Source organism: Manis pentadactyla, chromosome 7, assembly GCF_030020395.1.
Source record: "Manis pentadactyla isolate mManPen7 chromosome 7, mManPen7.hap1, whole genome shotgun sequence".
NCBI classification, from domain to species: domain Eukaryota; kingdom Metazoa; phylum Chordata; class Mammalia; order Pholidota; family Manidae; genus Manis; species Manis pentadactyla.
In genome coordinates this window covers 38914986-38932433 of record NC_080025.1, presented here as the reverse complement: position 1 = coordinate 38932433, position 17448 = coordinate 38914986, and the positions used below count along the sequence as shown (strand labels likewise).

At 58.4% G+C, this 17448-nt stretch overlaps 1 protein-coding gene across 10 annotated transcripts in view; it reads left to right on the top strand.

Moving 5' to 3' along the window:
• The window catches only part of CAMK2B (calcium/calmodulin dependent protein kinase II beta), an 80749-nt gene that overhangs the window by 37769 nt on the left and 25532 nt on the right, over nt 1-17448 (top strand). For all 10 annotated transcript variants that reach the window (XM_036910265.2, XM_036910261.2, XM_036910263.2 and 7 more), the window contains exons 3-4: nt 9131-9190; nt 14692-14746. In XM_036910265.2, the coding sequence (XP_036766160.1) occupies nt 9131-9190; nt 14692-14746 (115 nt within the window). The remainder of the gene's footprint in view (nt 1-9130; nt 9191-14691; nt 14747-17448) is intronic.

Below are 17448 nucleotides of genomic sequence, written 5' to 3'. Positions count from 1 at the left end.
AGTCCAAGTTCAGGAGCATTTCCACAGGGAAGCGTGAAGTGGGTGGGGAGACTGGAGCACTCCCTGAAGACAGGCAGTCACCCAGCAGGCTGTACCTGTGCCCCCAAAGGGTCATCTGTGCTCCAACAAAGAAAGCCTCCTGGGCAAAGGCTCCCAGCTTGGAGGCCTCTGAGGAGTGTGCCAGACCAGCCCTGTCCCCAGGAGGCTGTGTCAGAGATTCCTGCCCAGCTGTTGATCCGGGAGGGGTCCCTGGGTCGGGAGGAGGAGGCCAAGGGGGTGCCCAGAAAGAGGGGGAGGTGGGGGCTGGACCCTGAGGCTGAGGGGGTGCTGCCTCGTCTGCCCTCATCTCCACTGTGGCACCCAGCCAGAGTGGAAGGGCCTCAACTCTGTTCAGAGCAACCAACCTGCCACTGGCTCCCTGCCCCAAGGACGCTGCAGATCACACCCAGGGAGTGCTGAGGGCTGGTGAGGCCTGAGGCTGACCTCACAGGTAGGGGGCTCATCTTACAAGTGGGTCAGCTGAGGTGATGGGTGAGGAGATCCAGGGCTCACCGCTGCCTCCTCCAGGATGATGCCCAGCTCACCCCTAACTCCCTTCCTGGTCACTGGGGACCACCTGCTCCCAAGGGCCTCTGTGGCCCTTTCTTGCCAATGGGTTTCAGCCCCGGGCAAGCTCGCTATGGATTCAATGTGACCAAAGAAATTGACAGCAAAACGTTCTTTGTGGTGAAAGGGTTTGTTACCTGGCTTGTTCTCCCCATAGTAGGTCGAGCACTAGCATCTCTGCCTCCGCCCAGAGCACTGGGCCAGCTCTCTGTGTAGTGCAATAATAGCTTATTGCCTAAAGGTGTGGAAGCGGTAGCCCAGCAACAGGCCAGTTACATCATCAGGTGGTTTCAGTTCAGTGAGGGTCCTGGCCACAGGGACCCCAACTTCCTTGTGGGCCCCTTCCACCTTGCAGGGCACCCCTGCCAGAAGGTGTAATGGAACAGCTTTCTGGTTGGCTCTAGAGGCCCTAGCACCAAGCCCCATGGAGCAGAACCCTGTCCTTCCTGCTCCGGCCTCACAGGCAACCCCAACTCCACTGGGAAACTGGGTCAGTACAGGATGCTCTCATTGCAGGGCTCTTGGCTCCTGGCTGGGGACCCCTCCCCTCCCCGTATAAAGATGTCTCTGTTTCAGATAAACAATAACTCTTTAGAATAAGTATGTCCCAGACCCCCAACCAACTTTTGGTCCAGCCTTCTCTTAAGTCAGTGCTCCTGAGGACCTGGACAATGGGAAGAGGGATTCTGGGAACTTGAGGGATGGAGGCAGGTGGGCCCCTCCCTCTGGCCACCCCCTTCCCAGTCCCAGTGTCAGCCCTGAGCTGGACCTGGATTTATGAGGAGTTGGGGGCAGCAAGTGTACAGGTAGGGGAGAGGGGAAGCTGGGGGGCCTTGGGTGGGAGGGGAAGCAATGATGGATCCTGGCTGGGGTTGCTAGACCTGGCAGTTGAATTTGAAGTTCAGATAGACAATGAAAAAAATTTGTATACAAGTATGTTCCAGGCTGTATGGGACATACTTACACTAGAAAACTATTATGCATCTGAATTTGGGACATACTTACACTACAAAGTTCTTGTTGCTTACCTGAAATTTAAATTTACTTGGATATTTTGTATTTTACCAGGCGATGCTAAATAGCTGTTGAGAGAACAGGTTTTTGTAATTAATTCATTAACCAAATAGGCTAAGTCAAAGCTTCTGAAAAGTGGGAACAGGGAAGGGGCAGAGAAGGAGAGGAGGCTAGACTGGCCTTGTCTGGGTGGCCCCTGCTGGGAGGCAGCCTCGCCTGGGCAGTGGAGAGCAGGTCAGCTCTGTGGCCCTTCTGGTGGCCTGGGTGACACAGATGCTCCGGGAACTCAGGCAGCAGCTATGCCCACCCCATTGGGTGGAGGAGTGTTGAGAGGGGATGAGGAACCCCCAAAAGGTGGACTAGCCTGGGTTACCAGTATGAAATATCCATGGACGTGTGTGCCTTGTGGGTTGTATGCCATTCCCCAAATTTAGGTGGCCCTTAGCACCACCCTGCCTGGATGCGCCCTGGGAGTCCCCCTCACCTCCCAGCCCAGATGAGAGTTCAGGGTGAGAGGGGGTGGACCTGGGTTCTGGCTCCACCCTCCTGTCCCTCCAGGTGCTGCAGCCCTGCAGTCTGACTTTGGGCCTAGTGGTGGTGTGGTCTCTTTGCTCTCCTCCCAGAGCCCAAGGCTGTGCACACAGTAGTTCTCTAATGAGCAAACTGAAGGGGAGCAAAGAGTTTTGAAGAATCAAGAACTGAGCTGGGTGAGGGGCTGGTGGGGACATGGGTGAGGAGTGACTATGGATGACTGGAAGGGGCTGGTGGGTGGGAGGGAACACGTGTCCTGGAGGCCTTGTGGGGCTTGGGCCTCCTGTTTGAGTAGGACCCTGCTGGCTGAGTGCTGCCCCTTGGCCCTGCGTGAGCCTGGGAAGCAGGCTCTGCTCACCTCACCACCAAAAGTGTGTCTCTGCCTTGGTGCTGTCTTGGGGGTGGGCTGTGACGAGACCCTTCCCTATGGTGACAGCATCCCATCTATCTTGCCAAAACTGAGGACTCAAGAGGATGGCACTTTGTTTAAGGCTCCTTTCCACGCACCTCCAGGCATGATCCAGGCATGACCAAGCACAGGAGGCAGACCCTGGACAGCTGAGGGGCAGAGCAGTTCACACCACGCAGGCTGAGAGCCTGGGGGGCAGGACGCGGCATACAGGCCTTGCGGGCACACGCAGAGCAAATGGAGCCAAGGGACATAGTGAAGAGAGGGTGGGGTGCCCCTGGTCCCCTCAGGGGAACACCGTCTGCATGTTTGATTGATTCCGATCTGGCTGGGTTGAGGGTTGCGCTATGCCTGGTCTGCCTGGTGTGGAGGGCCACCTGGTGGGGGACCTGATCTGGGAGCCTGCAGCTGGGACATTCGAGGCTGGGCATGGGCACAGTGCCTCAGAGGGGCCTCAGGTCCAGGCCTTCTGCCACGAGGTGCCACATCTGTCTCCAAGATGAGCTGTGCCTGTGCTGGGCAATGGCTCTGAGCTTGAAGAGGGGGCTTGGAATGTCTCTGTTCCCATGGGGGACCAGTTGAAAGGTCACATGGACCCCACGCAGCTGAGAACCCAGCTGCCATGTGGTCCCCGAGGCTGGGCCGCTCCCACATGGCCAGCAAACATGTGGGTTGGGTGGTAGTGCCCTACCTCTCCTCATCGCTCTGCCATGCTCACCCAGGCATTGCAGTATGCTGGGCACAAAGCAGGATGCGATGCCCCCAGTACTGGAGATGCTTCCTGGGAGGGCGAGCTGGGGTTCAGCATGGCAGCCCAGTGAAGGCTGGAGAAGCCCCACAGGGAACAGCACGGATGGCAGGAGCCACTGGGCCACCCCTAGGTGGGCTCCAGTGCCAGCCCCCTCAGGTGGCCCAGCTCCCTCCCCTGCCCCAGCCTCTCTGGACCTTGTGCCCATCTGAAGGTTGGGGGTGACAGTAGTAAGAGCCCCACCTCCCCAGGAGCCCTTGGCAGCTAGAGAGGCCTGTGCAGAGCCTGGTCTGTGTTCTTGAGCCAAGGAACACCAGACCTTAGGGCAATGTCCCTGAGACCTAGCGGCCTCTGAAGTGGCCCACCCTACCTGCCGTGGACCTGATGGCCAGGTGCTGCTGGCCTCACTGTGAGCGGCAGGCATCCCTGCTGCCATGCAGAAGGAGACGATGACTTGGACACTAACTCTGATGTGCTCAGATCCCTACTGACTCTGTGTCCAGGAGCCACCGGGTTTGGTGGGGCACCCTGGGCAGCTTCCATGGTTGCCTGTAACCTCAGCTGGCACTCTGATGTGTGGTCCTGCTGCCATCTCCATGTCCCTGGCCATCCCTGGCCAGGTCCTCTGGAGACTTGTGCTGCTGGGGGCTCCCCAGTGGACATGGCTTGCTGCCTGGTGCCAGGGGTCTGGGGTCCAGTCACCAGGTGTTGTGCATTACCAGGGAAGGTTGCAGCTGGGGAGATTGCACCCCCTCCTGATGGGTGGGCCTCCTGTCTTCCCTCCCCTCCCCCCTCTCCTGGCGCACCAGTGTCCTTCTGCCAGTAACAGCACTGCCATTGCTCCTGGCAGCTGGAGAGGGGCTGGGCGCCCAGGCACATCCCTCCTGTCCTCCTAGCTCCCAAGCCCCGCTCTGCCGTGAGTCACCAGATTAGCAGGTGGTGGCATGGAGGGCCACCATGTGCTGGGGCATGTAATTCTGTGTGGGACTAGGTCAAGTCCTGGCCCTGGGGTCTCAGCTCGCAGTACCTCAGTTTCCTTGTTTGTGACTGCCCCTCACACTGCAGGCTGCAGTGGGACCCACTCATGTCCCCTGTCTCTGTGGCTGCACTCCACCTATGGCCTTCAAAGGCCTCTTTTCATTCTTCACTCAGCTAAGGGGGGTACCTGCCACACTGACCAGGACAGGCTAAGCATCCTCGTGGTGGTCCCTCAGGGTGTTACTAGAGTTAAGGTGAATACCTGCACGTGTAGGGAGCCAGTGGTACCTGTGTGGGTGCCTGCCATGGCCCAGTGACAGACCCAAGCAACACAGCCTCTTCCAGGTCCTGGGGTCCCTTGGAGTCTGCCATCACTGAAGTCGGTGTGCACCCAGCCTGGGTCATGCATGCTCTACTGAGGTCACCTCCAGCTGTCCCCCATACCTCGGGGACACATGGTGCAGTGTGGCCTGGCACAGAGATCATGGCAGAGTAACCCAGAAAAGCTTCCAGGCCCCAGTGTCTTGCTGGCTGTGTTGGCACAGAGCTGCAAAGGAGCAACTGGGCAATTGCAGATTCAGTTTAGCTGATGCTTTGAATAAGTTTTTTTTATTTTGTTTTATTTGATAAGCAATTTTACTGGGCATAAATGCATGCTGGCTTTGACCTGTGGGGCGTTTCTCTGGGAGGAGGAATAAAGAGCTGGTTTTATGCCTTTGCAAGTCCCCTTGTGGGAACAGGTGTGCATGCGTGTGTGTGACGTTGCCTCCAGCCTGAATGAGCTGGTTACCTCAGGCTTGAGTGCGGCCTGGGCTAGTCTCTGTGAGGGTGCAGATTCATAAGATGCCCAAGTGTGTGAGATGTTTGAGCTCAGGGGTTCCCTTCTGGAGTGTCACAGCAGAGGCGTGGCTTCCCCCAGGAAAGGGAAGCCCCTACAAATCCCACATGTCCCCCTTGACCCCATCAGGGTCCTGACCCTGCTGTCCCTGGGCTCACAGCCCTGCTGCAGCAGCTCCTTCCACCCTAGACCTGTACCCCTGGGTCCCCAGGACCTGGCCCATCTGACCCCCAGGATGGAGTGGGGCTCCCAGGGGGAGCTTGGCCTGTGAGCTTGGCCTCACTCCCGGCCTCCCGCATCTGCCCACATCCTGTTTCAGAGGTTGCCCTCTGGACCCTCCATGGAAAACTCCACGTCAGAGGTGTGGTCGGGAAGCCAGTGCACGTGAGAGTGGTACTGGCAGTGCTAGACCCGAACGATGGGGGAAGCTGCGCCCCTGGGAAGAACATGGTGTGTCTCGTATTCTGTTATATGCACTAGCGTTCTGCAACACAGCGCTAACTGCCAGCTGGCTCAAGGTGGCCTAGGGTCCCTTGGCCTGCACAACCCCCACAGCAGGATGTCCCTGGAGTGCTCGTGGTGGGGTCTGGCCACTCAGGAGCACTTTGGGGAATCTCAGGAGCTGGCACCAGGCAGGGGTGGCCCAGGGGCTGGCTGCCTTCCCTCCACAGGCCTGCACAGTGGTGACTGCCGTGGGCATCCAGGTCTAGGCAGGTCTGTGAGGCCAGAGCCCCAGGAAGGAGGTGGACCAGCAAAATGAGCAAGTTGGAGAGGTCACAGGCTTGCTCAGCATCATGGGCTTGTGTGGCATGCTCCTCCAGGGCTGGGGTGGAGTGAGGTTGTCCTCCAGGCTCTGGTGACAACTTGGGGCTGGGCCACCTCTGGTTTATGTTTGACTTACTTAGCTGTGTCCCTGATGGGGTTTAGTATGTTAATTTGGAATTCAGAAATAACCTCCCTGACTTTGTAGGAAGATAATCACAGTAGGTTGGCAGAGTCAGGAAGCTGGCTTCCCTTCCCACTGCTACATGCCTGTCCTGAGATGGGCCTTCCTGCCTGGGCAGCAATAGCTCCCAGCCTTCCTGTGGCTTCTCACTCCCCTCTGAGGCCACATGATAGCATCATTGAGTTTTCATTTCAGGGAGATGTTGCCATGGCAGGTGTATCACATGCCCTTATATGTAATGAATGCTTCCTGTTCATGGAGACGTGGTCAAACTCTTTCTTAAAAGGAACAATAATTTCCCTAATTATAAAAATAACACAGGTGGTTGTCAAAGCTGGAGAAAAAAATACAGAGACTGCAATGAAATTACCCATTATTCTGCCCCCAGAGGGAAGCACTGTCATCCTGCTGATGCTGTTCACAGGTGGGCCTCCCAGCTCGGAAGCCCATGTGGCCCCCGTCCTCCTCTGCCTAGTGCAGAAAGGGGTGGCTGGGCCAGCCCCTGTCCTTGGTGGTGGGGTTCAGTAATAAGTCCTTAAAGTTGTTTGCATTGCAAACATGGGTTCCCACATTCATTATTCTCATGATTTTTATGCGTGACTGAAATCCGGCAATACACTTTCCCTCCAGGGCTCCGTCTGACCTCAGCCACATGCAGGTGAGCTGCTTTGCTGCCATCCCCACCCAGGGGATCTGCTGTGACATTACTGGGACTGTTGGCAGAATTGGAAAATGGGCTGTGGGTTAAATTTGAGTGTTGTGTCTGCGTCTGATTTACTGCACTGAGATTATGTAAGAGAATGTCCTTGTTCCTAGGAAATACACATAATGTGTTACTGGGTAAAAGGGCATGAAGCAGGGGCATGGGGGTTGGGGTGGAGGGTTACTTTTAGATACTCAGGAAGCTGCATGGGTGCGTGGAAGGACAGAAGCCCTGTCCATGGGGTTTTGGACTATTGCAGCTTTCCTCTAAGTTTGAAAAATGTTCAGAGTAGTAAGTTCTTAGACTACGATTAAAAAACCCACCACCCTACCCTGCACCTTAGCCCTCCCCACACCCCTGCAAGGACCTTGTGCCAGCTGCTGCCCTGTTCTCTTCCTGGGGCTCATGTATACACCACTGAGCTGTTGCCTGTTTTGAGCCTCAGATGGAATAAGAGAACCCACACTGTGTGTTCTGTGGCTATTGCCTTTAATTTATCCTCCTACTGAGGCATCTTTATTCCTCCTAAAGATACCAGGGCTTGTCTGCTGATGTCTTAGCTCACAGTGGGGTGGGGGCGAGGGGGTGAGAGATGGGCCAGGGTCTGCCCAAAAGCCAGCCCCACCTTGCATTTCCACCAGAGCCTGCCAGTGCCCCCGCGCCTGGTGTGACCAACCATTGGCAGCCAGGTGGGCAGCATGGGCAGGTGTTGGCATTCCTGGAGCCTTGGCCCTGGAGGAAGGATGGACCGAGGTGTTCCTGGGGAGGTTCCTGTGTGCAAGAGTGACTTTCCTGCAGGGGACAGGTACATGCTTGTTTGCAGGTATGTCTGAGTTCAGGACTGTCACGAGCCTGCGCCACCTCCCACAGCCCAGGAAGAGCTGCCCAATGGGTCAGCAGGTTCCCTTCCTGCAGGAGGGCCTTTGGGTGGCTGGGTACCCCCAAGCCCAGGTGGGGACTAGGGCTGGCAGTGGTCTGAGGAGGCCTGCGGAGCAGCTTACTGCTGAGATGCTCTGTGATGAGCACATTAAGGGTGTCCTGCTGATGGGGGAGGCCAGGGACTCGCTGGTGAAGCAGGCAGCCCCTGTGGTCCTGTGGGTTCCCCAGGCCCTGTGAGGGGCTCAGCACATGCAGGGGTCAGGGTGGGGCTCCCAGGCCCCTGGGGCCCTGTCCGGGGCGGCCGCCACCCTGAACTCAGAGCCCACACCTTCTGCATGGTTCGGCCACACATATGGGCAGTGGTGTGTGGCTTTGTGGGTGAACAAAAACACACTGGGGTCTTCCTCTGTGGCTGGCCTTTTTCACGCAGCCTCATGTTGGGATGTAGCGGTGACAGCACACGTTGACGGGTATGTCCCATTGTATGACGACAGCCACATTTATTTCTGCATTCTCTGGCTGGTGGAAATGTGGATTTTTTCTGTTTTGGTATTGTAATTTCTATCAGATTTAAAAACCCACCTGGTGCCTTGTTTGTTTGAAATGTAAAATTTCTGGCAGATAAATTGCTCGGTCCCAAGTGTGGTCAGCCTCTGGAATTGAGGTCCTGCACCTTGTGGAGGCGGGGGTGGGGGCGGTTACGAGGCACAGGCTGGGGCCTTGGGGTTGGGCAGTGGGGAGGGCGCGCGGGGCTGTGGGCGGGGCCGGCGCCGGGGCGGGGCGAGGCTGTGGTGGGGTCGAGAGGAGGCGGGGCGCGGGCTGTGGGCGGGGCTGTGGGCCGCTTCCGCTCCGCCTCGGGTTTATTCTACAGTCCTGGAGCGAGTTCCCTCTGAGGCCTGTAGGCCTCCTCCTTCAGCGTTGCATAAACCTACCATGCCCCTCGAAATTCAGGACGTGTTGGGTAGATTTGTGCTCCGGTGTGGTGGGGGGCTTCAGGTCATGCGCCCTTTCCCTAGGTCTCCAATCAGAGCCCGGGAGGTCCTTCTGAACCCTCGAGCCCGTCGGACCCCCACCCGGCAGACAGCTTTGCTCTGCCAGCCCCTTCCACCTGCGAAGAACAAATTAAGCAACAGCAGAAGCTCCAAATAGCGTGGAGTTAGGACACATGAGTGCCAGATTAAGTCGGCGCTGTCGCGCTGTCTGTTCTGCTCACGTGGGCGTTTTCTCTTTCGAATCACCTAGGAGAGTCCTGGCAGCTCTTAGCACCCTCCCAGCCTCCCGGGGGCCCCTCCCGCGGAGACTTCTTCCTGGCCCAGGGCGGCCCGCCACCCAGGCAGACGCTGTGGCGGGTGTGGGGAGGGTGGGCACGTCCTGGCCACGGCTCTGTCTGGCACTGGGTGAGTGGTCTGGGGGTGCCGGGTATGGGGGTCACAGGCTGCTGATGCACAAGGTGACACCATGTCCCTTTCTGTCCCCAGATCACCAGAAGCTGGAGAGAGAGGCTCGCATCTGTCGCCTTCTGAAGCATTCCAACATTGGTGAGCGGCCCTTGGGGTGGGTGCGGGCAGGACTCACCTCTCCTGGGAAGCAAGCAGCCTTCCCTTCCAGGGATTATCAGAGAGACCCTGCAAGGTCTCCTTTCTGTTTCCATTGTTGTCGCCCTAAGGCCCCTGGGAAGGTGGCCTGGCCTGGAGGGATTCTTGGGGTATGGGGCAGCCCCTGTGGGAGATGGAGGCCAGGCTTGGTCTGGACAGGCCCCTCCCCACCCTCAGTGCCTCTGAGCTGTTTCTGGTTGAAACCACAGGAGCCTACATGTTCTGTGGCTTCAGAAAAGCCAAGGGACAGCCTGATACAAAGAAGAGTGTTGGGAAAATGAACTGGTCAAAGCCACACCAGGCCCAGCCTCTGCCCAGGTGTGAGGTCGGATTCTGGAGAGCCTCTGCCTGCAGGGAGGCCGAGCTGCCAAGCTCCATGCCTGCCCGCGGGGTATCCCTTTCCTCTGACACCCCAGACCAAGCCTGTGTGGGTGACAGGAGCCACCCAGACCCAAGAGGTTGTTGCAGACCTCAGGGCCCCCAGCCTGCGCCTGCTGGCTCAGTGCGTGTCTACCCCTGTGCCTGTGGCCTCTGTGCAGCAGCCTGCGTGCTGCCACCCACCCTCCACCTCTGGTCCCTTCATGGGCTTCTGAAGGGCCTTTTGCTGTGTTGGGAAGCCACCAGAAGGTGTGGGGGGACGGTGGCTCAGAGGCACCCCAGGAAATTGTCAGGGTGGATTCCTAGTCTCCTCCTGCCAAAATTTTGCTGCTTGTGCCAGGGTGGGGCCCAGGACTGTTCGGATGGAATACCATGCTGTGTGGAGCAGCCGGCCTGGAACATCCATGCCACACCCAGACCAGGGCTTCAGTCCCTGGGGGGCCTTCTGTGTGGGTTGCGGGTGGGCCTGGGCCCTGCACTTTCCTGCAGCAGACCCTCAAGGCTGAGTCTTTTGGAATCCCTGGCTTGCAGATTCCTGGCCTGCCCCCAGAGAGCCTGACTTGGAGGCCGGGGGCAGGCCAGGAACTGGAATCTTTGCCAGGCAATTCTGATGCAGGTGTCTGTGGGACCCCAGGCCCTTCTTCACGGCCTGGGGACATCAGCAGTCGGCAGGCCTGTGGACCTCTGTACCTGGCCTGTTGCCCATTCACGTAGGACCAGATACCAGGAACCTGTTGACCCTTTTTCCTGGTGCCCCTGGCAGGCAGCATCCCCATTCCAGCCCCTCCCCTGCTCTGCTGAGTACGAGCAAAGGGTGGGTCCCCATTCTGAGTGATTTTCAGGTCTCCCGTGTGTACGGTAGATGACTCAGGCATTCTTTGGGTAGTGTTTTGGATGGTGTTTCAACAAGATGCCTCCCTGCCCTGCCCAATTACAGGTTCTAAGAGCATTCAGGGTCAGTTCTTACTGGGCTGACAGTCCCTTGTAGCAGCTTCATTCCAGGATGCAGGGAAGGCAGCGCTGAGACACAGGGTGCAGACAGGAGGCCCAAGGACTTGGGAGGTAGCGCTGAGATGGGGTTCTCTGTAGACTCAGGAGAGGCTCTCTGAGGTGTGGGTGGGGGGTTGAGAGGAGCCCCTTGCACCTGGACAGGATGCTCCAGGCCCCCTGGGTGGGAGTTGGGACCCATTCAGGGGGTAGGAGCTCTGGGGGGCTCCCGTTTCCACCCTGGCCTGCTTAGGATGTGCGAGGAAGGAGCCTCAGTCTCCCCAGGGGCCGCCTGGGGGAGCTGGGATGATTGGTGTAGTGAGCAGGGCACTGGCTGGGGTCCACTTCCGGGGTGCCCTGTTGAGTCTGGGTGCCGAGGCCAGATTCGGGCATCCTCACCAACAAGCTCGCAGCTGACTTCTCTGAGACCTGTTCTCATGTGTGCAACGGAGCGTAAGTGCCCTCGAAGGACTTCACCCATGTATCAGTCATCCATGCTGCGCCACAAATCACCCCAGGCTCAGCCCACATGCATTGACTTTCTCCATTTCTGTGGATTTGGGGCAGTGCAGCTGGGTGGGCAGGGCTGCTGCATACTTCGTGGGATCCGTGCAAAATGAAAATGTGGGCCCTTGGGTCAAAATTTAAGAATTTCAAGACAGCAACAACACAACAGGGCCCCCCAAGCCTGGGGCCTGGGGCTGCTCAGGGGCTGCTGGTGGTGGACACTGGCCAGGACTCCAGGCTCTGAGGTCAGCCTGGAGCCTTGGTTTGCTGCCCACATGGCTCCCTGACTTGGCTGTGGGCAGGGCCTGTGTCCTGTGTCCCTCCATGGCAGGTGCCTTCTCAGGGTGACTGGGTATCTTCAAGACATGGTAGCAGGCCCCAGAGTGCATGATAATAGAGACAGAGCGAGACAGAGTGACAGAGACAGACGGCAGAGAGACAGACACAGAGACAGAGACAGAGAGGGAGGCAGAACAGGGAGCACAATGCTTTCTCTCAAGGTGGGATAGGGCACATGTGGTCTCCAAATTTTAGGTAGAGTACACACAGTCTCAGTCACTTTGGGTAGGCCACACGCAGTCTCAGTCACCTTAGCACCTGTAAGTGCACAGCTTGGTGGTGTTAAGGATGCACTGCCATCCCCACTGTCAGTTCCCAAAGCGCTCCCATCGGCCTCCACAGACGCTGTGACCACTGTACAGCATGCCAGCCCCTCTGCCCAGGCCTCAGGAGCCCTGTTCATTCCACTTCTTTGAATTTGGCGCCTCTGGGAGCGTCAGGGATGCGAGTGGCCTGTTGGCTCTTTGTGATGGGCTGGTCTCACTCAGCAGTGTCCTCAGGGGTCATCCGAGCTGTAACTTGTATTAGAACTTAACTTCCTTGGAGTCTGTGTGCACATTACAGCTGGCATGTTCATTGCCATCCTCAGACACTGGGCTTTCTTCCACCTGTTGGCCATGTGACCAATGCTGCCAGGAAGCTGGGGAGTCTGAGCCCCTGCTTTCCGTCTTTGTGCACATACCCAGCAGTGAACTACAGGGCCCTGTTCTGTGTTTGGTTTTGGAGAAACAGCCTTGCCTTCTCATGGTCTCATCTGGAGGTGTTGTGCAGTCACCCTCCCTTGTTCTGTTTATTTGAAGGCCACACCAGGGCAGGGAGCCAAGTCCCACCTTAAAGGAGGGGCATCAGAGGACTTGGGTATGTTTCCCCTCCCGTGGTGAGCACAGGGATGTCACATTGGGTGGGTGGCATGGAAGTGGGCCCCAAGAAGCAGCTGCAGAGACAGAGCACCCAGGCCTGCCCCACCCCAGTCTCCTCCCAGCTCTACCCCCACAATGTCCCTCCAGCCTCTCCCCAGCCTCCACCTCACCAGCCTCCCCTTTGCACACTGATCCTCTCCCTTGGCCTGGATCAGTGATGGCAGAGCCCCATCTGCTTGTTTTTGGGGCTGGAACCCCTTCCCTTGCCAGGCAGTTTGCCCACAAGCTGGGCAGGTGGGCGCCATGATGGTGGCCCTGGGAGGACCTCCCACCAAAATGAGGAGGGCAGTGTGGGGCGGGGAGGGTAGCTTGCCAGGCTCCGGTGCTCAGGGTGTTGTCGGTCCCAGCACATGGCACGGGCCTGCCCCACTGAGGGGCAGTGCAGGGGTCCAAGGAGGTCTCTGAGAAGCTCCTTAGAGGGGTGGATGGACCCCTACAAGAGGCCCCACCCTGGGACTCGGGGTGAAAGCCTGGAGGAGCTAAGGCCCCATCAGAGAGGTGTGTCCCCGGTCCCGCATGCTGTGCACCCCTGGAGCTCCCAGACTGGATCCTCAGAGGTGCTTCCTGGACTTCACGGGCCGCCTCTGCATACCACTGTTTACTTAGTGTTTTATTTCAGTGATTCTGTGACAGCTCACTTGTTAAGCCCTGTCTGTGAAATCACAGGTCTGATGTGCTAAGTAGGTTTTCTCCCCAGCCATAAAAATAATATGCACTTATTTCTTAAATATTAAAAATACTTTAAGAAGCCAAAAGGAAAAGTGTTCACATGCCTACTCCTTGGCCCCTGTGGACCCCTAGTGTCCTGGGTGAGGAGGCTGGACCTGCCGGCAGGGCCTGGGAGCCCACTCCCTCTCAAGGGTCTGGGGTGGGTGGCCTCCACCCAGAGGACCTGGCTTTGGGGATCCCTGGGGCTCCCCTGCATGGGAGGCAAGAAGGGCCCCTGGAGTGTCCCTTCCCTCTGCAGGGCCTGCCTGCAGGGCTGGCAGGTAGGGGTAGGTCCAGGGCCTTTCTCTGCTTGGAGCTGGAGTGGAGGCAGCTGGGTGGGAAGGCTGCTCAGAGGGGCTGGCGCTGACTCCCACCACAAAGGAGTGGGTGAGGGATTTCACAGGAGCGTCCCAGAGGTGAGTTTGGGAGCAGGGGTCCACTGTGCGTTAGGGAGGCAAGGCCAGCCTGGCGGAGTCATGTTCTGGCTGGGGTGGGGGGTGCTGGGGTTTGGTGCCAGGCTGGTTTGCGGGCAGGAGGGAGGTCAGCAGGGCTTTGCATGGCTGAGGGTCTCCAGGATGCCCCTGAGGGAGAGGTGACCACAGCCCAGGCAGCTGGCAAAGGATGTGGGCCTTGAAAATGTCAATGCGTGAGAGCCTGGCCGGGCTGGGGAGGGCACAGTGGGGATGGCTGGCTGCACCCTCAAGCAGAGACAGACACAGACCAGGCAAGGGAGCAGGTGTGGGGATGAGATCCCAGGGCCAGGGGCTGCCCCTCGTGGGCAAATGCCCTGACCACAAGGCAGGGCCGCCCTGAGTGCCTGGCTTTGGCCCAGCTGGGCTCCTGGTGTGAAGACTGCATGGGCCTCACGAAGGGATGCTGTCCGCTGAGAGTGGGCAGTGGCAAGGGAGGGCGTGGGCAGAGTGGGTGCCCAACACCATGGGAGAAGCTGGGAGTGGCGCCCCCGGGGTCTCAGCCTGGAGCACACCTCGTGATCCCTTTGAGCCTGGGTGAGCTCAGGATGGCTGGGGCATCGCCCAGCACTCAGCCCAGACCTGCGGCCAGGGGGACCCAGTGCAGGGGGCAGTGTCCACACCCTGCTTTCTTCTTTCAGCCCCTGCTGGGGTGGGGGTCTCCACGGGGAGGTTTCCAGTCGGGGGGCTCTTACACAGAGTCCACCTCAGAGCTGCGCGTTCTCGCTCACTCACTAACTCACTTGTTCACACACCCACTCTTCAACCCTGGCCACCTGACCAGGTGTTGTTTCAGGCTCAGGGCAGGAAGGGAACAGGGCTGAGCCTTGGCAGTGATGCCTCCCAGGCTGGGGGCATGGGGGGCGGCTGTCTTCCGTCCAGTGTCCCTGCCCCTCAGCCTGTGTTGAGAGGCTGATGGAGACCTGCAGCTCCTCTGCTGAGAAGCCCCCAGCCCGGCCCCTCCTGCTGCTCTCTGTGGCATCTGGGGGCAGCAGCTGGGGGCTGAGAGGGGCCCTGCCACCACCCCTGGGCCCTCCGGGAGAGCCTGGCCTGGCGCAGAGGTGCAGGGTGGCATGGGTGGGTGGGCAGGCAGCCTGGGCAGCAGCCAGCCCTCAGGCCTCTCCTGTCCCCACAGTGCGCCTGCACGACAGCATCTCCGAGGAAGGGTTCCACTACCTGGTCTTCGATCTGTAAGTTCTGGGGCCCAGTCGCTTGCTCTCGCCTGCTCCCAGTCCCTGGTGGGCAGCCCCCAACTCCCAGGTCACCTTGCTCCCAACTCCACCCTTCTTGTTGGCTTTGTCCCACAGGGCCAGGGCCTCCATGCTGGGCCCTCTCTTGGACGGGTGGGGGATGGACCCCCAGAGGGAGAGGTCAGCCTTCCCTCAGTGCCCGCACCACTGGGGTGCTGCTGACTGGCATGAGCGTGTGCATGTGTGCATGTGTTTGTGAGTGTGTGTGCATTTATGTATGTTGAGCGAGTGTGAGTGTGGGTCTGAGTGTGATTGCACAAATGTGTTGTGACAGTGTACCTGTATGCATCTGTATGCAGGTGTGTATGGGTTTCAGCATGTGAGAGGGAGTACATACACGTGTGGGGTGTGTGAATATGTGTGTGATCTGTGGAGGTGTGCATGTGCTCATGTGTGTGGCTTGCACACATATGTACAGTTGTGAAATTTGGGTATTGTGTGTGCACATTCATGTGTACAAATGTGCATGTGATTTGTGTGTGCACATGTGTGCCTGTGTGTGTACTGTATGGCTTGTGGAGGTATGTTCACATGTGCACGTTCATGTGTGGCTTATGGGTGCACACATGCATGTGTGTGTTTGTGTGTGATTTGTGGGGGTGTCCATGTGTGTCCATATATGCATGTGTAATTTGTGGGGTGCACACATGTGCATGTATGTGTACAGTTAGGTTTGTGGGTTATACATGTGCAGGCATGTACACATGTGTGTGTGGCAGCTGAGGGAAGGCATTGGGTCTTTGCAGCCTGCCCCTTCCCACAGCGTGTAGGAGCAGTGCCTGCATCCATCCCCCAGCAGCTCCCTAGGCAGCTCTGTTTATTGTCATGAGTCAGTGCTGCTCCAGCTGCAGGGTGCTCAGGGTTGTTGGCTCTGGGTAGCCCTTTGTGGCCTCCAACAGCCGCGGAGACAAAATGCCTGTGTGGGGCAGCTCTTCCTGCATCAAATGATGCTGCCTGGGCCACAGGGTATGGAGGCTTGAGGACCCCTCAGCCCACTTGGGATGAGGCTGGGACTGTCCCTGCAGGGGCTGGGCCACCTCTTGGTATACCTGTGTCCCACAGGACTCCACTTCGAGCTGTGTGGCCAGGGCTGAATAGGACACAGCTGCCTGTGAGGCTGAGGCTGTGCCCCACGTCTATCCCATGGTGCTGTGGGAGTGGCAGGCTTGCTGTCACCCTGTGTGCCCCTAGGCCCATGCAGCTCCCCAGCCTCTCTCACAGAAGGCAGAGGCCCCTGGGCTGGAGGGTGCTCGTGTCCTGGACCCCTGCTGGCTAGCGGGTGGGTGGGTATAATTCAGAAGCAGACAAGCTGGGGAGAGAATGAGGTGTGTGTGTGTGCACATATGAGAGTTCCTTGTCTCTCCTGGCACATACAACAGGCAGGAGAGGGAGAGGCTGTTGGGGGCCTGGCAAGAGGAATTTGGCTGGTGTTTCTGGAGTGGGTGGGGAAGAGGGAGGGCCTGGGCCCTGCACATCTTCCCCCAAACTTCTGTGGTCCCCAAGCCTGTAGTGGCCCTGAGCCTGCTAAAACCCCTGCCCTGGGGCATCCAGGACACCCCAGGCCCTGGTAGCTGTTTCCAAGATGGGCTGTGGAGGGAAGGGGGGAGCAGAGGCAGGCCCTGCCCACACTCCCAGCCCCCTGGCCATGCTGCCCACTCTCTCCCGCTCCATGGCACCAGAATTGGGAAACTATTTCTGGCCCAGATCGACATCACCTTCAGGAGGCCTCGAGGCCCCTTGGTAGTCTGGGGGCTCTGTGGACTCAGGGGTTGGCAGGTTTCTCCGCTCTCCACACATTGGTCTGTCAAAGGGCCCTGGGGACCAGGCCTGGGGACAGAGGGAGGGGCACCCCATGGGCTGCAGCCTATAGTAGCTGTGCCATCCAGCCAGCATCTGAGCAAAGGAAGAATGGGAGTAGGCGCTGGCCTCCCGACCGGGCCCTTCCTGGTCAGTGGTGACGCCAACCCCCAGCAGCCAACCCTCTGCCCTACAGCTTTGGAGCACATGGCCCCAGGTGCTGGTCACCCTAGACTGGAGTCTCCTGTGGACACAGGGGCATGAGAGCCTGTCCCAGGCCTGTGTGAAACCTCCTGGGGTGGTTTCTTACACCTCCATGGTGACCCTGGCCTGGACCTGGTGGCCTTTTTGCCTCTGCTGCTTGCACTTGGGGTCTGCAGAGATGGACCTATGAGCTCTGTATGCAGGGAGAAACAGTGAGTCCTCCTCTCCTGGGCTGGACCTAAAACTCCATCCTGCTCCACATACATGTGCACAAGGAACACACAGGCACACATGTGCACAGGCTCAGAGGTACACACATAGGCACAGTTACACACATGCTCTTGAAGGCAGAGAGACACATGCACACACAGGCACAGAGGGGCACATGCAGGGGCACATGTGCACAAAGGCACAACAGGGCACACGTGCATACGCAGGCACACACATGCATACTTTCACATGAGGTTCTGTTTCTCTTGGGCCATTTCTGCCTACCTGCACTGAGGCTTAGCCTCCTCCAGTGGCAAAGTAAGACCCTGAATGTGTCCAACAGGATCACAGGGCAAGCGTCTGGCTAGAGCAGGGACAGGCTACCATCCAGCACATCCTCGTTTTTGTGTTTCTCCAACACTAAGAGCCCA